Genomic DNA, 22,761 nt, shown 5'->3' with positions numbered 1-22,761 from the left:
ACCCCTGTATAGTCTCATTACTAACCTGTACCCCTGTATAGTCTCATTACTAACCTACCCCTGTATATAGTCTCATTACTAACCTGTACCCCTGTATATAGTCTCATTACTAACCTGTACCCCTGTATATAGTCTCATTACTAACCTGTACCCCTGTATATAGTCTCATTACTAACCTGTACCCCTGTATATAGTCTCATTACTAACCTGTACCCCTGTATATAGTCTCATTACTAACCTGTACCCCTGTATATAGTCTCATTACTAACCTGTACCCCTGTATATAGTCTCATTACTAACCTGTACCCCCTGTATATAGTCTCATTACTAACCTGTACCCCTGTATATAGTCTCATTACTAACCTGTACCCCCTGTATATAGTCTCATTACTAACCTGTACCCCCTGTATATAGTCTCATTACTAACCTGTACCCCTGTATATAGTCTCATTACTAACCTGTACCCCCTGTATATAGTCTCATTACTAACCTGTACCCCTGTATATAGTCTCATTACTAACCTGTACCCCTGTATATAGTCTCATTACTAACCTGTACCCCTGTATATAGTCTCATTACTAACCTGTACCCCTGTATATAGTCTCATTACTAACCTGTATATAGTCCCCTGTATATAGTCTCATTACTAACCTGTAGCCCTGTATATAGTCTCATTACTAACCTGTACCCCCTGTATAGTCTCATTACTAACCTATACCCCTGTATAGTCTCATTACTAACCTATACCCCTGTATATAGTCTCATTACTAACCTGTACCCTGTATATAGTCTCATTACTAACCTGTACCCTGTATATAGTCTCATTACTAACCTATACCCCTGTATATAGTCTCATTACTAACCTGTACCCCTGTATATAGTCTCATTACTAACCTATACCCCTGTATATAGTCTCATTACTAACCTGTACCCCTGTATAGTCTCATTACTAACCTATACCCCTAACCTATATAGTCTCATTACTAACCTATACCCCTGTATATAGTCTCATTACTAACCTGTACCCCTGTATATAGTCTCATTACTAACCTGTACCCCTGTATATAGTCTCATTACTAACCTATACCCCTGTATATAGTCTCATTACTAACCTGTACCCCTGTATATAGTCTCATTACTAACCTATACCCCTGTATAGTCTCATTACTAACCTGTACCCCTGTATAGTCTCATTACTAACCTGTACCCCCTGTATAGTCTCATTACTAACCTATACCCCTGTATAGTCTCAATACTAACCTGTACCCCTGTATATAGTCTCATTACTAACCTGTACCCCTGTATATAGTCTCATTACTAACCTGTACCCCTGTATATAGTCTCATTACTAACCTATACCCCTGTATATAGTCTCATTACTAACCTATACCCCTGTATATAGTCTCATTACTAACCTGTACCCCTGTATATAGTCTCATTACTAACCTATACCCCTGTATATAGTCTCATTACTAACCTGTACCCCTGTATATAGTCTCATTACTAACCTGTACCCCCTGTATATAGTCTCATTACTAACCTGTACCCCCTGTATATAGTCTCATTACTAACCTATACCCCTGTATATAGTCTCATTACTAACCTATACCCCTGTATATAGTCTCATTACTAACCTGTACCCCTGTATATAGTCTCATTACTAACCTATACCCCTGTATATAGTCTCATTACTAACCTGTACCCCCTGTATATAGTCTCATTACTAACCTGTACCCGCTGTATATAGTCTCATTACTAACCTGTACCCCCTGTATAGTCTCATTACTAACCTATACCCCTGTATAGTCTCATTACTAACCTATACCCCTGTATATAGTCTCATTACTAACCTGTACCCCTGTATATAGTCTCATTACTAACCTATACCCCTGTATATAGTCTCATTACTAACCTGTACCCCTGTATATAGTCTCATTACTAACCTATACCCCTGTATATAGTCTCATTACTAACCTGTACCCCTGTATAGTCTCATTACTAACCTATACCCCTGTATAGTCTCATTACTAACCTATACCCCTGTATATAGTCTCATTACTAACCTGTACCCCTGTATATAGTCTCATTACTAACCTGTACCCCTGTATATAGTCTCATTACTAACCTATACCCCTGTATATAGTCTCATTACTAACCTGTACTCCTGTATATAGTCTCATTACTAACCTATACCCCTGTATATAGTCTCATTACTAACCTGTACCCCTGTATATAGTCTCATTACTAACCTATACCCCTGTATATAGTCTCATTACTAACCTGTACCCCCTGTATATAGTCTCATTACTAACCTGTACCCCCTGTATATAGTCTCATTACTAACCTGTACCCCCTGTATATAGTCTCATTACTAACCTGTACCCCTGTATATAGCCTCATTACTAACCTGTACCCCTGTATATAGTCTCATTACTAACCTGTACCCCTGTATATAGTCTCATTACTAACCTGTACCCCCTGTATATAGTCTCATTACTGCTACTCCAGTTTCAACTGTTCTGCCTTAATATTATTCGACCATGCTGGTCATTTATGAACATTTAAACATCTTGGCCATGTTCTGTTATAATCTCCACCCGGCACAGCCAGAAGAGGACTGGCCACCCCTCATAGCCTGGTTCCTCTCTAGGTTTCTTCCTAGGTTTTGGCCTTTCTAGGGAGTTTTTCCTAACCACCGTGCTTCTACACCTGCATCGCTTGCTGTTTGGGGTTTGAGGCTAAGGTTTCTGTACAGCACTTTGAGATATCAGTTGATGGATGAAGGGCTATATAAATAAATTTGATTTGATTTGATTTTGACTTTAAAACAATAATAATCATGTAATGACTGTGATAGGATACAATTGAGGATGGCTCAACAACATTGTAGTTAAATGTAAATGTAAATGTAGTTATTCCACCATTCTAACCTAATTAAACACAGTGAAATAAAAGGAAGCCTGTACAGAATAAAAAATATTCCAAAACATGTATCCTGTTTGAAATAAATCACTAAAGTACAACTGCTAAAAACAAGTGACAAATCAAATAGTCTTTTTGTCCTGAATACAAATTGTTACTTTTGGGGCAAATCCAATACAACATATTACTGAGTATCCCTCTCCATATTTTCAAGCATAGTGGTGGCTGCATCATGTTATGGGTATGCTTGTAATCGTTAATGACTGGGGAGTTTTTCAGGATAAAAAAAATAAACATAATAGAGTTAAAGCACAGGCAACATCCTAGAGGGGAAACCTGGTTCAGTCTGCTTTTCCACCAGACACTGGGAGATGAATTCACCTTTCAGCAGGACAATAACCTACAACACAAGGCCAAATCTACACTGGAGTTGTTTACAGTTTTGACTTAAATCTACTTGAAAATCAATGGCAAGACCTGAAAATGGTTGTCTCGTAATGATCAACAGTTTTGTTCAAAATTCTAATAACATGTTTTCACTTCAGTCATCACGGAGTATTGTGTCTAGATCAGGGAGGGGAAAAAATCGAAACAATTTAGAATTCAAGCTGTTACAACAAAATGTGGAATAAGTCAATAATAATAATAATAACAACAATAATAATAATAATAAGTCAATAACAACAACAATAATAATAAATAATAACAATAATAATAATAATAATAATAATAAGTCAATAACAATAATAATAATAATAATGATAATAATAAGTCAATAATACTAATAATAATAATAATAAATAATAATAATAAGTCAATAATAATAATAATAATAATAATAATAATAATAAGTCAAGGGGTATGAATACTTTCTGGAGGCACAGTATTTTATTTATTTTATGTAACTTTTATTGAACAAGGCAAGTCAGTTAAGACCAAATTCTTATTTACAATGACGGCCGACACCGGGCCAAACCCTAACCCGGACGACGCTGGGCTAATAATGCACCGCCCTATGAGACTCCCAATCACGACCGGTTGTGATTCAGCCTGGATTCGAACCAGGGTGTCTGTAGTGACGCCTCGAGCACAGAGAGGCAGTGTGTCGGATCGCTGTGCCACTCGGAAGTCATGAGAGGGGTATACCACAAAGCAGGTTCAATGAGTTAGCCAGCTACGGAAACTTTGATAAGCAACCAGAAATTACTATTGACTACTATTGATACTATTGAGTACTATTGATACTATTGAGTACTATCGATACTATTGAGTACTATTGAAACTATTGAGTACTATTGATACTATTGAGTATTATTGATACTATTGATTACTATTGATACTATTGAGTACTATTGATGCTATTGAGTACTATTGAGTATTATTGATCCTATTGATACTATTGAGTACTATTGATACTATTGAGTATTATTGATACTATTGAGTACTATTGAGTACCATTGATACTATTGAGTACTATTGATACTACTGATACTATAAAGCTGAGATGTGTTTTTGGATGTGGAGTCCATTTGACCATGTCAAGAGTATCTTTCTAAAATAATAATAATAGATAAAGTGATTTCTGAATATCTACCTGGCTAACTCATTGATCGTGTTTTGTAGTAATCCCTTTTGGTTGATTATCTGCATTGGCGTCTGCAAATAAAGGATCAATAAAACAAACACACACACACTGCAACACGTTAATAAACACACAGTATTGAGTTATAGATCAGAGGCCAAGAGGACCTGCTTCCCTTCAAAACATTAGATAACCGCAGAAACACAAACACACACACATATTCACCTCAGCTCTTTCTTCACCTCCTCATAGTCAGCTTGTTCCTGCAGCTTTCCCTCCAGCTGCTATAAATATATGAGAGAGAGAGAGAGAGAGAGAGACAGAGAGACAGAGAGAGAGAGACAGAGAGAGAGAGAGAGAGAGACAGAGAGAGAGAGAGAGAGGGAGAGAGGGAGAGAGAGAGAGAGAGAGAGATACAGAGAGAGAGAGAGAGAGAGAGAGAGACAGAGACAGAGACAGAGAGAGAGAGAGAGAGAGAGAGACAGAGAGAGAGAGAGAGAGAGAGAGAGGGAGAGAGGGAGAGAGAGAGAGAGAGAGAGAGAGACAGAGACAGAGAGAGAGACAGAGAGAGAGACAGAGAGAGAGAGAGAGAGGGAGAGAGGGAGAGAGAGACAGAGACAGAGACAGAGAGAGAGAGAGAGAGAGAGAGAGAGAGACAGGGTATGGGTAGAAAGAGAGGGAGGACCAAATAGTGGAGTGAGGGGATGAGAGCAGAGGTAGGGGAGGAGAGGGGATGAGAGCAGAGAGAGGGAGGGCAGGAGAGGGGATGAGAACAGAGAGGGAGGGCAGGAGAGGGGATGAGAACAGAGAGGGAGGGCAGGAGAGGGGATGAGAACAGAGAGAGGGAGGGCAGGAGATTAAATGAATGAGAGTATAATGACAATCAACTTTTACATACGCGTGTGTGTGTGTGTGTGTGTGTGCGTGCGTGCGTGTATAGCCTACCTTGAGGCTGGCCGTCTTGGTGCTGAGCTGTAGTTGCAGCTGTGTGACCTGTGTGCTGGTACTCTCTCTGAGTTTAGACAGGCTGGCCTGCAGTCTCTCAACATCTTCCACCAGCTGAACCATCTCCCTGTCCTTGGCCCCCAGCTCTGCCTCCAGACTGGAGCGGGACAGGGCCTCCACCGCCTGGTCCTATAGGTCAACACATACATCAATCTACCAATCAGAACAGCCTGGTCCTATAGGTCAACACATACATCAATCTACCAATCAGAACAGCCTGGTCCTGTCGGTCAACACATACATCAATCTACCAATCAGAACAGCCTGGTCCTATAGGTCAACACATACATCAATCTACCAATCAGAACAGCCTGGTCCTTTAGGTCAACACATACATCAATACAATAATCTACCAATCAGAACAGCCTGGTCCTATAGGTCAACACGTACATCAATCTACCAATCAGAACAGTCTGGTCCTTTAGGTCAACACATACATCAATACAGCAATCTACCAATCAGAACAGTCTGCTCCTATAGGTCAACACAATAATCTACCAATCAGAACAGTCTGCTCCTATAGGTCAACACATACATCAATACAATAATCTACCAATCAGAACAGTCTGCTCATAGGTCAACTAGAGACGCAAGGGGAGAAAATCAATCAGCCAACCAACCAATCACTATAGGACAGCGTACCATTTCTGGGGTGGTCTGGATCTGTGTGGTCAGCTGCAGAGATTGGTTAGAAGAGGTCAGCTGCTCCCTCAGAGTGTCCGCCTCTCTCTGTGCTACCTCTGCCCTCTGAGAGACAAAGTGAGAAAGACAAAGTGAGAGAGACAGAGAGGCAGAGAGAGAGAGAGAGAGGCAGAGAGAGAGAGAGAGGCAGAGAGAGAGAGCGAGGCAGAGAGAGAGAGAGGCAGATGAGCTGTCTGTCTTAACACAGCCGAAGTTGCACTGGACTGAGACCAGAGCGACCGTACTGAGACAGACTGCAGAGTACTGACTATAACTGGCAGAACTACAAGCTGAGGTGACTGAAATCTCCATGGAGAGAACATCGTGTTTACTGTTTTCCCCCGTTTTGATGTTTCCTGTCTACACAGGACATATTAAACGTGTGTGTGTGTGTGTGTGTAAGAGAACTGAAAGGCATGATGTCATCCCCTGAGGTACTACTGGATGCAGAACAACATGGTGTGTGTGTGCCATGCGGGGTGTTGTTGAAATGTGAAAGCTGAGCTCAAGGCTAACATTAGCATTATGTGGCTAGCGATCCCTCCCCAGGTCATACCCAGGTCATCTCAATAATGAATGTTAACATCAGTGACATCCCCACAGTCCCCCTGAATATCTATTATCATGAACAGAGTTGTGCGTTTTCGGCTACAGGGGGGGTCTCTGAGCCGAGGGGGTAGAGGGGGCGTTATATTCATACTTCTAACTCCTAGCGTTCCTCCCAGTGGCGGCTCCTTCCTTATTTGGGGTCTTATGGATGATTGAGTGGTAGTGATTCATTTAAACCAATATTCCACATGGTAACACACTACAGTGTCCACTCAAGAGGCTCTTGGGAAGGATCTTGAGGTCGACTTCTAGCTGTTAGTTCTTAACTCCTTTCAGGAAGGTAACGGGCTAGCAACAACCCAGGGGAGGCTAGTAATGACCCAGGGGAGGCTAGCAACAACCCAGGGGAGGCTAGTAATGACCCAGGGGAGGCTAGCAACAACCCAGGGGAGGCTAGCAACAACCCAGGGGAGGCTAGCAACAACCCAGGGGAGGCTAGCATTAACCCAGGGGGGCTAGTATTAACCCAGGGGGCTAGTATTAACCCAGGGGAGGCTAGTATTAACCCAGGGGGCTAGTATTAACCCAGGGGGGCTAGCAACAACCCAGGGGAGGCTAGTAATGACCCAGGGGAGGCTAGCAACAACCCAGGGGAGGCTAGCAACAACCCAGGGGAGGCTAGCAACAACCCAGGGGAGGCTAGCAACAACCCAGGGGAGGCTAGCATTAACCCAGGGGAGGCTAGTATTAACCCAGGGGGGCTAGTATTAACCCAGGGGAGGCTAGTATTAACCCAGGGGGGCTAGTATTAACCCAGGGGGGCTAGCAACAACCCAGTGGAGGCTAGTATTAACCCAGGGGAGGCTAGTATTAACCCAGGGGGGCTAGTATTAACACAGGGGAGGCTAGTATTAACCCAGGGGGGCTAGTATTAACCCAGGGGGGCTAGTATTAACTCAGGTGAGCTAGCAACAACCCAGGGGAGGCTAGTATTAACCCAGGGGGCTAGTAATAACCCAGGGGGGCTAGTAATAACCCAGGGGGGCTAGTAATAACCCAGGGGAGGCTAGTAATAACCCAGGGGAGGCTAGTAATAACCCAGGGGAGGCTAGTAATAATCCAGGGGCCAGCAACAACCCAGGGGAGGCTAGCAATAACCCAGGGGAGGCTAGTAATAACCCAGGGGAGGCTAGTAATAACCCAGGGGAGGCTAGTAATAACCCAGGGGCCAGCAACAACCCAGGGGAGGCTAGCAATAACCCAGGGGAGGCTAGTAAAGATCCAGGGGAGGCTAGCAACAACCCAGGGGAGGCTAGTAATAACCCAGGGGCCAGCAACAACCCAGGGGAGGCTAGCAACAACCCAGGGGAGGCTAGCAACAACCCAGCGGGGGCTAGCAACAACCCAGCGGGGGCTAGCAACAACCCAGCGGGGGCTAGCAACAACCCAGCGGGGGCTAGCAACAACCCAGGGGGGCTAGCAACAACCCAGGGGAGGCTAGCAATAACCCAGGGAGGCTAGTAATAACCCAGGGAGGCTAGCAATAACCCAGGGGGCTCGTATAACCCAGGGGGCTCGTATTAACCCAGGGGGCTCGTATTAACCCAGGGGGGTTAGTATTAACCCAGGGGGCTAGTATTAACCCAGGGGGCTAGTATTAACCCAGGGGGGGCTAGTATTAACCCAGGGGGGGCTAGTAATAACCCAGGGGCTAGTAATAACCCAGGGGCTAGTAATAACCCAGGGGGGTAGTAATAACCCAGGGGGGGTAGTAATAACCCAGGGGGGCTAGTAATAACCCAGGGGAGGCTAGTAATAACCCAGGGGAGGCTAGTAATAACCCAGGGGAGGCTAGTAATAACCCAGGGGCTCGTAATAACCCAGGGGAGGCTAGTAATAACCCAGGGGAGGCTAGTAATAACCCAGGGGAGGCTAGTAATAACCCAGGGGAGGCTAGTAATAACCCAGGGGCTCGTAATAACCCAGGGGCTAGTAATAACCCAGGGGCTAGCAATAACCCAGGGGAGGCTAGTAATAACCCAGGGGCTAGTAATAACCCAGGGGCTAGTAATAACCCAGGGGAGGCGAGTAATAACCCAGGGGAGGCTAGTAATAACCCAGGGGCTCGTAATAACCCAGGGGCTAGTAATAACCCAGGGGCTAGTAATAACCCAGGGGCTAGTAATAACCCAGGGGCTAGTAATAATCCAGGGGCTAGTAAGCAATCAGGCCAGAGGGGGTATGATGTATGGCTAATATACCACGGTTAAGGTTTGTTCTAAAGCACGACGCAACGAGGAGTGCCTGGATACAGCCCTTAGCCGGGGTATATTGGCCACATACACTACATGACCAAAAGAATGTGGACACCTGCTCGTTGAACATCTCATTCCAAAATCACGGACATTAATATAGAGTTGGTCCCCCCTTTGCTGCTATAACAACCTCCACTCTTCTGGGAAGGCTTTCCACTAGATGTTGGAACAATGCTGCTATAACAGCCTCCACTCCTCTGGGAAGGCTTTCCACTAGATGTTGTAACATTGCTGCGGGGACTTGCTTCCATTCAGCCACAAGAGCATTAGTGAGGTCAGGCACGGATGTTGGGAGATTAGGCCTGGCTCGCAGTCGGGAGTTCCAATTCATCCAAAAGGTGTTCGATGGGGTTGAGGTCAGGGCTCTGTGCAGGCCAGTCATGTTCCTCCACACAGATCACGACAAGCCATTTTTGTCATGCTGAAACAGGAGAAGGCCTTCCCCAAACTGTTGCAACAAAGTTGGAAGCACAGAATCGTGCAGAATGTCATTGTATGCTGTAGCGTTTAGATTTCCCTTCACTGGAACTAAGGGGCCCGAACCATGAAAAACAGCCCCAGACCATTATTCCTCCTCCACCAAACTTTACACTACGCATTCAGGCAGGTAGAGTTCTCCAGGCATCTGCCTAACTCAGTCCGTCAGATTGTCCGTCAGATTGCTTGATGGTGAAGCGTGATTCATCACTCCAGAGAACCCGTTTCCACGGCTCCAGAGTCCAATGGCGGCGAGTTTTACACCGCTCCAGCCGCCGACGCTTGGCGTTTGCGGATGGTGATGTCAGGCTTGGGTGCGGCTGCTCGACCATGGAAACCCGTTTCATGAAGCTCCCGACAAACAGTTCTTGTGCTGACGTTGCTTCCAGAGGTAATTTGGAACTTGGTAATGTTGCAACCGAGGACAGACCATTTTTATGCGCTACGTGCTTCAGCACTCGGCGGTACCGCTCTGTAAGCTAGTGTGGCCTACCACTTCGCGGATGAGCCGTTGTTGCTCCTAGACGTTTCCACTTCACAATAACAGCACTAGCAGGGCAGAAATTTGACAAACTGACTCGTTGGAAAGGTGGAATCCTATGACAGCGTCACGTTGAAAGTCACTGACCTCTTTCAGTGAGGCCAATTCTACCGCCAATGTTTGTCTATGGAGATTGCATGGCTGTGCGCTCAGTAGCGGGTGTGGCTGAAATAGCCAAATGCAGTCATTTGAATTGGTGTCCGCATACTTTTGTATCTATAGTGTATCACAAACCCCCGAGGTGCCTTATTGCTATTATAAACTGGTTACCAACATTATTAGAAGCGTCAAAATAAATGCTTTGTCACACCCGTGGTATACGGTCTGATATACCTCAGCGGTCAGCCAATCAGCATTCAGGGATCAAACCACCCAGTTTATAATATCAAATAATGACCAAGGCCCTAAAGGGGTGGAGACTAACCTGATTGGCTCTCTCTAGATCGGTCATCACCATTTCAATCTCATCGGCCCTGAGGAGGAGGAAGTAGAGGAGGAAGTAGAGGATCAAGTGTTACTAAGGGGGCACACAGGACAGTGATCATTACAACATCTAATACACACACATCTACCACACACATCTAATACACACACACACATCTAATACACACACACACATCTAATACACACACACACATCTAATACACACACACACATCTAATACACACACACACACACACATCTAATACACACACATCTAATACACACACATCTACCACACACATCTAATACACACACACACATCTAATACACACACACACACATCTAATACACACACACACACATCTAATACACACACACACCTAATACACACACACACACACACACATCTAATACACACACATATAATACACACACACACACACATCTAATACACACACATCTAATACACACACATCCATATCTAATACACACACACACATCTAATACACACACACACATCTAATACACACACACACATCTAATACACACACACACACATCTAATACACACACACACATCTAATACACACACACACATCTAATACACACACACACATCTAATACACACACACACACATCTAATACACACACACACACACATCTAATACACACACATCTAATACACACACATCTAATACACACACATCTAATACACACACATCCATATCTAATACACACACATCTAATACACACACATCTAATACACACACATCCATATCTAATACACACATATCTAATACACAGAAACACAAAGCCTGAAATCCCGGAAACACACATAAGTTTCTCTCTTAAAAGTGTACATGTCCCAGCTGTCAGGTTTACATCTAGATGTTGGATAAAATGAATGAGTAAATATGAAACTATTTGTGAGAAGATGCAATGGGGAAGTTGGCCTTCTAAACGAGATACTTGTTAAGATGTAAAGTTTGAACTCGGCAGTGGCCACGCCCCCCGTGACATCAGGTGTCATAGAACCGCCCCTTTTCCCCACAGAGTATAAAACCCACTTCCTATAAAAATGTACATTCAAGTCAGAACGCCGGGATGGAGTGCCCTTGTTGGAATGGCTACAGTTCTATAGGCCACTGTCACGATCGTCGTGAGGACGTCGAGGGGACCAGAGCGTAGCGTGGATACATTCATCTTGATTGAATGAAGAACACGAAGAACACTTAAAACAAAAAAACAACAAAACGATTAAGACGAACGTGACCGCTATATTAGAAAAGTGCAAACACAGGCAACTAGACAAAGACAATAAGCCAGAGAAAATACCCCAAAAAAGATGGCTGCCTAAATATGGTTCCCAATCAGAGACAACGATAAACACCTAGGCAACCATAGACCTACATAAACACCTAGATGGAAACAACCCCATAAATCTACAAAACCCCTAGACAGTAAAAAACCCTAGATGAGACGAAACACACAATACCACCCTCGTCACACCCTGACCTATATAAAGAAAACAAAGAACACACAGGTCAGGGCGTGGCAGCCACAGAGAACATACAGCTGAAGTTTTTTATTTTTTTTAACCTTTATTTAACTTGGCAAGTCAGTTAAGAACAAATTCTTATTTTCAATGACAGCCTAGGAACAGTGGGTTAACTGCCTGTTCAGGGGGCAGAGCGACAGATCTGTACCTTGTCAGCTCAGGGATTTGAACTTGCAACCTTCCGGGTCACTAGTTCAACGCTCTAACCACTCGGCTACCCTGCCGCGGCTACATGGCTGGAAATCATTAAACTCCGAGACTATCGCTCACCACAGAATAAGAGCAAATCACAGATGTATAATTACTAGCCCGGAGCAGGAAATTACGTAAGTCTTGGACGAGAATACCGACGACCGCGCGGAAGCATCTATTCTATGCAACGACCGACCATCTGCACGCCTGACGTATCCATTACAACAGACACTATCCAGAGTTACAACCAGGAAGGACATGGTGACTTCTGGGGAAGTTAACCGGAGACTCTCTGATGAACTGAACTCTCCAGCAGACGGACCGGCGATTCCAACGGAGGAGACAACAACGACATACGGGCGTAAATATATACATTGCAATTATTCTCGAATGAGCGGCCCCGTTCATTTGCATAAGATTAGCATTTCAATTCATATAATTATAGACTGTGTGAAGTGGATCCATTTGTCCTTCCCGCTCTTTCGCTGTCCACACCTCTTTCCTTTGTCTACCAAGCCATATCGGGTTAGTCCACTAGGGACTTTTTCTTTGTTATGTAGTCACCCAAATATCTACTGTTTGTTTGTTATGTATAATTCTGTGTGATTATTGAGTTCGTACATAAATAATTAAGTCAATTTGTATATTGCTGATTCATGATTCATGCATCAACGCATGTAGTTGCATGTATACAACTCTGAAACTCATGTTGTGTGTGTGTGTGTGTGTGTAGCTGTGTGTGTGTGTGTGTGTGTCACTACATCTCTCCCTCTGAGGTCATTTATACCCCTCTTATATCCCACCCTTTGTAACCCCTCCCCCCTTATACCCCCCTTTATAACCCCTCCCCCTTATATCCCCCCTTTATAACCCCTCCCCCCTTATAACCCCCCCTTATAACCCCTCCCCCTTATAACCCCTCCCCCCTTATAACCCCTCCCCCTTATAACACCCCCTTTATAACCACTCCCCCTTATATCCCCCCTTTATAACCCCTCCCCCTTAATAACCCCTCCCCCTTATAACCCCCCTTTATAACCCCTCCCCCCCTTTATACCCCCTCCCCTTATAACCCCTCCCCAATGTCCCTCACTAAGACTAAAGAGCGTACAGAGACCCTCATCCAGTGGTATAATAGGAGATTTTTGGGGAGGTTCTAATTAAGCAATAAGGCCTGAGGGGGTGAGGTACATGGCCAATTTACCACGGTTAGGGGACTGTCCAGAACAGGAAGAGAGTGTCCAGAACAGGAAGGGAGAGTCCAGAACAGGAAGGGAGAGTCCAGAACAGGAAGGGAGTGTCCAGAACAGGAAGGGAGTGTCCAGAACAGGAAGGGAGTGTCCAGAACAGGAAGGGAGAGTCCAGAACAGGAAGGGAGTGTCCAGAACAGGAAGGGAGTGTCCAGAACAGGAAGGGAGTGTCCAGAACAGGAAGGGAGTGTCCAGAACAGGAAGGGAGTGTCCAGAACAGGAAGGGAGTGTCCAGAACAGGAAGGGAGTGTCCAGAACAGGAAGGCAGTGTCCAGAACAGGAAGGCAGTGTCCAGAACAGGAAGGCAGTGTCCAGAACAGGAAGGGAGTGTCCAGAACAGGAAGGCAGTGTCCAGAACAGGAAGGGAGTGTCCAGAACAGGAAGGGAGTGTCCAGAACAGGAAGGGAGTGTCCAGAACAGGAAGGGAGTGTCCAGAACAGGAAGGGAGTGTCCAGAACAGGAAGGGAGTGTCCAGAACAGGAAGGGAGTGTCCAGAACAACCCTTAGCCGTGATATATTGGCCATATATCTCAAACACCCCCCCGAGGAGCCTTATTGCAAAAAATAAACCGGTTACCAACGTCATTACAGCTGTAAAAACAAATGTTTTGTTTTCCCCGTGGTATACGGTCTGATATTTGGCTGACAGCCGTGGTGGCCAATCAGGGCTTGAACCAGCCAGTTTATAAAATGCCATATAATCTCTCAGTATTTACAGTGTATTGCTAAAGCCTGGATTTCGAGGCTGTCATTGAGCGGCAGGAGAAGGTCCAACTCTGGGGCTTTCCGCTGGAGATTCCTAATCGCTTGGTGACCTCGGCGGGAGAGATGTCGTGACTGGAAATAATCACAGCAGCAAGTGATGCGATGGAGAGAAATGTTCAGACACACACACACACACACCTACACACACACACACACACAGCTACACACACACAGCTACACACACACAGCTACACACACACACACACGAGGAGCACCATGAGACCACACTCTGCCTAAGGATTACAGTGAAGAACACACACACACCCCCAACCACACCCCCAACCAACCACACCCACACACCCCCAACCACCTCCAACCACCCCCAGCCACCCCCACGGTCAGCCGAAACTCACTTTGCTGTGCAGTCCTTGTCATACTTGGTCTTCAGATCAAAGAGCTCTGCCTGAGTTGTTTCAAGAGCTGAAAAACAGCCAAGAAACAACAGCTATTAGTCAGGCCAACGGTGTGTGTGTGTGTGTGTGTGTGTGTGTGTGTGTGTGTGTGTGTGTGTGTGTGTGTGTGTGTGTGTGTGACAGATACAGGACAGGTAGTGAATGGACTGGTAGCTACCTGTCTGTAAGGCCTGGGCCTTGTGGTCAGCCTCAACCAGCTTAGAGGACATGGAGTCCTGGCTCTCCTGGAACTTTCTGGAAACAGAGAGATGGAGGGATGGGGAGAGACACAGAGAGATGGAGGGATGGGGAGAGACACAGAGAGAGATGGAGGGGTGGGGAGAGACACAGAGAGAGATGGAGGGGTGGGGAGAGACACAGAGAGAGATGGTGGTGTTGGGGAGAGACACAGAGAGAGATGGAGGGGTGGGGAGAGACACAGAGAGAGATGGAGGGGTGGGGAGAGACACAGAGAGAGATGGAGGGGTGGGGAGAGACACAGAGAGAGATGGAGGGCTGGGGAGAGACAGAGAGAGATGGAGGGATGGGGAGAGACACAGAGAGAGATGGAGGGGTGGGGAGAGACACAGAGAGAGATGGAGGGGTGGGGAGAGACACAGAGAGAGATGGAGGGGTGGGGAGAGACAGAGAGAGATGGAGGGATGGGAGAGAGAGAGATGGAGGGATGGGAGAGACAGAGAGATGGAGGGATGGGAGAGACAGAGAGAGTCGGAGGGATGGGGAGAGAGAGACAGAGAGAGATGGAGGGATGGGGAGAGAGACAGAGAGAGATGGAGGGATGGGGAGAGACAGAGAGAGATGGAGGGATGGGAGAGACAAAGAGAGTCGGAGGGATGGGGAGAGAGAGAGACGGAGGGATGGGGAGATAGACAGAGCGAGATGGAGGGATGGGGAGAGAGAGAGACGGAGGGATGGGGAGAGAGACAGAGAGATGGAGGGATGGGGAGAGAGAGAGAAAGATGGAGGGATGGGGAGAGAGAGAGAAAGATGGAGGGATGGGGAGAGAGAAAGATGGAGGGATGGGGAGAGAGAGAGAAAGATGGAGGGATGGGGAGAGAGAGAGACGGAGGGATGGGGAGAGAGAGACGGAGGGATGGGGAGATAGACAGAGCGAGATGGAGGGATGGGGAGAGAGACAGAGAGATGGAGGGATGGGGAGAGAGAAAGATGGAGGGATGGGGAGAGAGACAGAGAGATGGAGGGATGGGGAGAGAGAAAGATGGAGGGATGGGGAGAGAGAGAGAAAGATGGAGGGATGGGGAGAGAGAGAGAAAGATGGAGGGATGGAGAGAGAGAGACGGAGGGATGGGGAGATAGACAGAGAGAGATGGAGGGATGGGGAGAGAGAGAGAAAGATGGAGGGATGGGGAGAGAGAGAGAAAGATGGAGGGATGGGGAGAGAGAGAGATGGAGGGATGGGGAGAGACAGAGAGAGATGGAGGGATGGGGAGAGACAGAGAGAGATGGAGGGATGGGGAGAGACAGAGAGACAGAGGGATGGGGAGACAGAGAGAGATGGAGGGATGGGGAGAGAGACAGAGAGAGATGGAGGGATGGGGAGAGACAGAGAGAGATGGAGGGATGGGAGAGACAAAGAGAGTCGGAGGGATGGGGAGAGAGAGAGACGGAGGGATGGGGAGATAGACAGAGCGAGATGGAGGGATGGGGAGAGAGACAGAGAGATGGAGGGATGGGGAGAGAGAGAGAAAGATGGAGGGATGGGGAGAGAGAGAGAAAGATGGAGGGATGGGGAGAGAGAGAGAAAGATGGAGGGATGGGGAGAGAGAGAGAGACGGAGGGATGGGGAGAGAGAGACGGAGGGATGGGGAGATAGACAGAGCGAGATGGAGGGATGGGGAGAGAGACAGAGAGATGGAGGGATGGGGAGAGAGAAAGATGGAGGGATGGGGAGAGAGAGAGATGGAGGGATGGGGAGAGAGAAAGATGGAGGGATGGGGAGAGAGAGAAAGATGGAGGGATGGGGAGAGAGAGAGACGGAGGGATGGGGAGATAGACAGAGAGAGATGGAGGGATGGGGAGAGAGAGAGAAAGATGGAGGGATAGGGAGAGAGACAGGAAGATGGAGGGATGGGGAGAGATGGAGGGATGGGGAGAGAGACAGGGAGAGATGGAGGGATGGGGAGAGAGACAGAGAGAGATGGAGGGATGGGAGAGAGACAGGGAGAGATGGAGGGATGGGGAGAGAGACAGAGAGAGATGGAGGGATGGGGAGAGAGACAGAGAGAGATGGAGTGATGGGGAGAAAGGCAGGGAGAGATGGAGGGATGGGGAGAGGGACAGGGAGAGATGGAGGGATGGGGAGAGAGACAGGGAGAGATGGAGGGATGGGGAGAGAGACAGAGAGAGATGGAGGGATGGGAGAGAGAAAGGGAGAGATGGAGGGATGGGGAGAGAGACAGGGAGAGAGACAGAGAGAGATGGAGGGATGGGGAGAGAGACAGAGAGAGATGGAGTGATGGGGAGAAAGACAGGGAGAGATGGAGGGATGGGGAGAGGGACAGGGAGAGATGGAGGGATGGGGAGAGAGACAGGGAGAGATGGGGAGAGAGACAGAGAGAGATGGAGGGATGGGGAGAGAGACAGGGAGAGATGGAGGGATGGGGAGAGGGACAGGGAGAGATGGAGGGATGGGGAGAGGGACAGGGAGAGATGGAGGGATGGGGAGAGAGACAGGGAGAGATGGAGGGATGGGGAGAGAGACAGGGAGAGATGGAGGGATGGGGAGAGAGACAGGGAGAGATGGAGGGATGGGGAGAGGGACAGGGAGAGATGGAGGGATGGGGAGAGGGACAGGGAGAGATGGAGGGATGGGGAGAAAGACAGGGAGAGATGGAGGGATGGGGAGAGGGACAGGGAGAGATGGAGGGATGGGGAGAGAGACAGGGAGAGAGAGTCATTCAAAGCAATTAAGACATCGGGTCATTGAGATGGCGTTTCTTCAGCCCCCTCAAAACTCCCTTTCTGTTCAATTCTATAACCATGGAAACTGTAACATTTCTCTATTATACCACCATTTCTCAGCCTGTATTCTGCTTAAAAAACCACAAACCACTTCTCATTAAAATGCTGTATTCGGCAGTAATGTTTGGTCACCATGGTTCCCTGGCCGTTCTCCACCAATAGATATAGTTCAATAGTTCCTGACCAATAGATAGTTCAAAGAAGAGACAGAGAAGAGAGAACATGTATTCTTTTATTTTATTTCACCTTTATTTAACCAGGTAGGCCAGTTTAGAACACCTTTATTTAACCAGGTAGTGGTGTGTATTGATCAGTATGTAGTGGTGTGTAGTGGTGTGTATTGGTCAGTATGTAGTGGTGTGTATTGATCAGTATGTAGTGGTGTGTATTGATCAGTATGTAGTGGTGTGTATTGGTCAGTATGTAGTGGTGTGTATTGATCAGTGTGTAGTGGTGTGTATTGATCAGTATGTAGTGGTGTGTATTGGTCAGTATGTAGTGGTGTGTATTGATCAGTATGTAGTGGTGTGTATTGGTCAGTATGTAGTGGTGTGTATTGGTCAGTATCTAGTGGTGTGTATTGATCAGTATGTAGTGGTGTGTAGTGGTGTGTATTGATCAGTATGTAGTGGTGTGTATTGATCAGTATGTAGTGGTGTGTATTGGTCAGTATGTAGTGGTGTGTATTGATCAGTATGTAGTGGTGTGTATTGGTCAGTATGTAGTGGTGTGTATTGGTCAGTATGTAGTGGTGTGTATTGGTCAGTATGTAGTGGTGTGTATTGATCAGTATGTAGTGGTGTGTATTGATCAGTATGTAGTGGTGTGTATTGATCAGTATGTAGTGATGTGTAGTGGTGTGTATTGATCAGTATGTAGTGGTGTGTATTGGTCAGTATGTAGTGGTGTGTATTGATCAGTATGTAGTGGTGTGTATTGATCAGTATGTAGTGGTGTGTATTGGTCAGTATGTAGTGGTGTGTATTGATCAGTATGTAGTGGTGTGTATTGATCAGTATGTAGTGGTGTGTATTGGTCAGTATGTAGTGGTGTGTAGTGGTGTGTATTGATCAGTATGTAGTGGTGTGTATTGGTCAGTATGTAGTGGTGTGTATTGATCAGTATGTAGTGGTGTGTAGTGGTGTGTATTGATCAGTATGTAGTGATGTGTACTGATCAGTATGTAGTGGTGTGTATTGGTCAGTATGTAGTGGTGTGTATTGATCAGTATGTAGTGGTGTGTAGTGGTGTGTATTGATCAGTATGTAGTGATGTGTACTGATCAGTATGTAGTGGTGTGTATTGGTCAGTGTGTAGTGGTGTGTATTGATCAGTATGTAGTGGTGTGTAGTGGTGTGTATTGATCAGTATGTAGTGGTGTGTATTGGTCAGTATGTAGTGGTGTGTATTGATCAGTATGTAGTGGTGTGTATTGATCAGTATGTAGTGGTGTGTACTGATCAGTATGTAGTGGTGTGTATTGGTCAGTATGTAGTGGTGTGTATTGATCAGTATGTAGTGGTGTGTATTGGTCAGTATGTAGTGGTGTGTATTGATCAGTATGTAGTGGTGTGTATTGATCAGTATGTAGTGATGTGTAGTGGTGTGTATTGATCAGTATGTAGTGGTGTGTATTGATCAGTATGTAGTGGTGTGTATTGATCAGTATGTAGTGGTGTGTATTGATCAGTATGTAGTGGTGTGTATTGATCAGTATGTAGTGGTGTGTAGTGGTGTGTATTGATCAGTATGTAGTGGTGTGTATTGATCAGTATGTAGTGGTGTGTAGTGGTCAGTATGTAGTGGTGTGTATTGATCAGTATGTAGTGATGTGTAGTGGTGTGTATTGATCAGTATGTAGTGGTGTGTATTGGTCAGTATGTAGTGGTGTGTATTGATCAGTGTGTAGTGGTGTGTATTGATCAGTATGTAGTGGTGTGTATTGGTCAGTATGTAGTGGTGTGTATTGATCAGTATGTAGTGGTGTGTATTGGTCAGTATGTAGTGGTGTGTATTGGTCAGTATCTAGTGGTGTGTATTGATCAGTATGTAGTGGTGTGTAGTGGTGTGTATTGATCAGTATGTAGTGGTGTGTATTGATCAGTATGTAGTGGTGTGTATTGGTCAGTATGTAGTGGTGTGTATTGATCAGTATGTAGTGGTGTGTATTGGTCAGTATGTAGTGGTGTGTATTGGTCAGTATGTAGTGGTGTGTATTGGTCAGTATGTAGTGGTGTGTATTGATCAGTATGTAGTGGTGTGTATTGATCAGTATGTAGTGGTGTGTATTGATCAGTATGTAGTGATGTGTAGTGGTGTGTATTGATCAGTATGTAGTGGTGTGTATTGGTCAGTATGTAGTGGTGTGTATTGATCAGTATGTAGTGGTGTGTATTGATCAGTATGTAGTGGTGTGTATTGGTCAGTATGTAGTGGTGTGTATTGATCAGTATGTAGTGGTGTGTATTGATCAGTATGTAGTGGTGTGTATTGGTCAGTATGTAGTGGTGTGTAGTGGTGTGTATTGATCAGTATGTAGTGGTGTGTATTGGTCAGTATGTAGTGGTGTGTATTGATCAGTATGTAGTGGTGTGTAGTGGTGTGTATTGATCAGTATGTAGTGATGTGTACTGATCAGTATGTAGTGGTGTGTATTGGTCAGTATGTAGTGGTGTGTATTGATCAGTATGTAGTGGTGTGTAGTGGTGTGTATTGATCAGTATGTAGTGATGTGTACTGATCAGTATGTAGTGGTGTGTATTGGTCAGTGTGTAGTGGTGTGTATTGATCAGTATGTAGTGGTGTGTAGTGGTGTGTATTGATCAGTATGTAGTGGTGTGTATTGGTCAGTATGTAGTGGTGTGTATTGATCAGTATGTAGTGGTGTGTATTGATCAGTATGTAGTGGTGTGTACTGATCAGTATGTAGTGGTGTGTATTGGTCAGTATGTAGTGGTGTGTATTGATCAGTATGTAGTGGTGTGTATTGGTCAGTATGTAGTGGTGTGTATTGATCAGTATGTAGTGGTGTGTATTGATCAGTATGTAGTGATGTGTAGTGGTGTGTATTGATCAGTATGTAGTGGTGTGTATTGATCAGTATGTAGTGGTGTGTATTGATCAGTATGTAGTGGTGTGTATTGATCAGTATGTAGTGGTGTGTATTGATCAGTATGTAGTGGTGTGTAGTGGTGTGTATTGATCAGTATGTAGTGGTGTGTATTGATCAGTATGTAGTGGTGTGTAGTGGTCAGTATGTAGTGGTGTGTATTGATCAGTATGTAGTGATGTGTAGTGGTGTGTATTGATCAGTATGTAGTGGTGTGTATTGGTCAGTATGTAGTGGTGTGTATTGGTCAGTATGTAGTGGTGTGTATTGGTCAGTATGTAGTGGTGTGTATTGATCAGTATGTAGTGGTGTGTATTGATCAGTATGTAGTGGTGTGTATTGATCAGTATGTAGTGGTGTGTATTGGTCAGTATGTAGTGGTGTGTATTGGTCAGTATGTAGTGGTGTGTATTCGTCAGTATGTAGTGGTGTGTATTGATCAGTATGTAGTGGTGTGTATTGATCAGTATGTAGTGGTGTGTATTGATCAGTATGTAGTGGTGTGTATTGGTCAGTATGTAGTGGTGTGTGTTGGTCAGTATGTAGTGGTGTGTATTGATCAGTATGTAGTGGTGTGTATTGATCAGTATGTAGTGATGTGTAGTGGTGTGTATTGATCAGTATGTAGTGGTGTGTATTGATCAGTATGTAGTGGTGTGTATTGGTCAGTATGTAGTGGTGTGTATTGATCAGTATGTAGTGGTGTGTATTGATCAGTATGTAGTGGTGTGTATTGATCAGTATGTAGTGGTGTGTATTGGTCAGTATGTAGTGGTGTGTATTGGTCAGTATGTAGTGGTGTGTATTGGTCAGTATGTAGTGGTGTGTATTGGTCAGTATGTAGTGGTGTGTATTGATCAGTATGTAGTGGTGTGTATTGGTGTGTATTGATCAGTATGTAGTGGTGTGTATTGATCAGTATGTAGTGGTGTGTATTGATCAGTATGTAGTGGTGTGTATTGATCAGTATGTAGTGGTGTGTATTGGTCAGTATGTAGTGGTGTGTATTGATCAGTATGTAGTGGTGTGTATTGGTCAGTATGTAGTGGTGTGTAGTGGTATGTATTGATCAGTATGTAGTGGTGTGTATTGATCAGTATCTAGTGGTGTGTATTGATCAGTATCTAGTGGTGTGTATTGATCAGTATGTAGTGGTGTGTATTGATCAGTATGTAGTGGTGTGTATTGGTCAGTATGTAGTGGTGTGTATTGATCAGTATGTAGTGGTGTGTATTGGTCAGTATGTAGTGGTGTGTAGTGGTGTGTATTGGTCAATATCTAGTGGTGTGTATTGATCAGTATGTTTTATTTCACCTTTATTTAACCAGGTAGGCCAGTTGAGAACACCTTTATTTAACCAGGTAGGCCAGTTGAGAACACCTTTATTTAACCAGGTAGGCCAGTTGAGAACACCTTTATTTAACCAGGTAGGCCAGTTGAGAACACCTTTATTTAACCAGGTAGGCCAGTTGAGAACACCTTTATTTAACCAGGTAGGCCAGTTGAGAACACCTTTATTTAACCAATGTAGGCCAGTTGAGAACACCTTTATTTAACCAGGTAGGCCAGTTGAGAACAAGTTCTCATTTACAACTGCGACCTGGCCAAGATAAATCAAAGCAGTTCGACACAAACAACAACACAGAATTACACATGGGAGTAAAACAAACATACAGTCAATAATACAGTAGAAAAAAGTATATATACAGCATGTGCAAATGAGGTGAGATAAGAGAGGTATGATAAAATAGGCCATGATGGTGATGTAGTTACAATATAGCAATTAAACACTGGAATGGTAAATGTGCAGAAGATGAATGTGCAAGTAGAGATACTGGGGTGCAAAGGAGCAAGATAAATGAATAAATACTGTATGGGGATGAGGTAGACTGGATGGGCTATTTACAGATGAGCTATGCACAGGTGCAGTGATCTGTGAGCTGCTCTGACAGCTGGTGCTTAAAGCTAGTGAGGGGGGTAAGAGTCTCCAGCTTTAGT

The 22,761-nt window shown here is 45.2% G+C and overlaps 1 protein-coding gene across 1 annotated transcript in view; it reads right to left on the bottom strand.

The window, feature by feature from the left end:
* Nucleotides 1-3,791: 3,791 nt before the first annotated feature.
* LOC135538920 (protein CASP-like) overlaps nt 3,792-22,761 on the bottom strand; it is a 125,390-nt gene continuing 106,420 nt past the window's right edge. The window contains exons 7-13 of the mRNA XM_064964795.1: nt 14,830-14,906; nt 14,613-14,679; nt 10,497-10,545; nt 6,152-6,256; nt 5,450-5,638; nt 4,730-4,788; nt 3,792-4,578 (exon numbers count right to left, since the gene is read on the bottom strand). Coding sequence (XP_064820867.1) covers nt 4,563-4,578; nt 4,730-4,788; nt 5,450-5,638; nt 6,152-6,256; nt 10,497-10,545; nt 14,613-14,679; nt 14,830-14,906 — 562 coding nt within the window. The 3' untranslated portion in view covers nt 3,792-4,562. The remainder of the gene's footprint in view (nt 4,579-4,729; nt 4,789-5,449; nt 5,639-6,151; nt 6,257-10,496; nt 10,546-14,612; nt 14,680-14,829; nt 14,907-22,761) is intronic.

This window comes from Oncorhynchus masou, unplaced genomic scaffold (assembly GCF_036934945.1).
Source record: "Oncorhynchus masou masou isolate Uvic2021 unplaced genomic scaffold, UVic_Omas_1.1 unplaced_scaffold_1018, whole genome shotgun sequence".
Lineage (NCBI taxonomy): Eukaryota > Metazoa > Chordata > Actinopteri > Salmoniformes > Salmonidae > Oncorhynchus > Oncorhynchus masou.
Note: the sequence above shows the minus strand (reverse complement) of the source record. Positions and strands in the feature narration are given on the sequence as shown.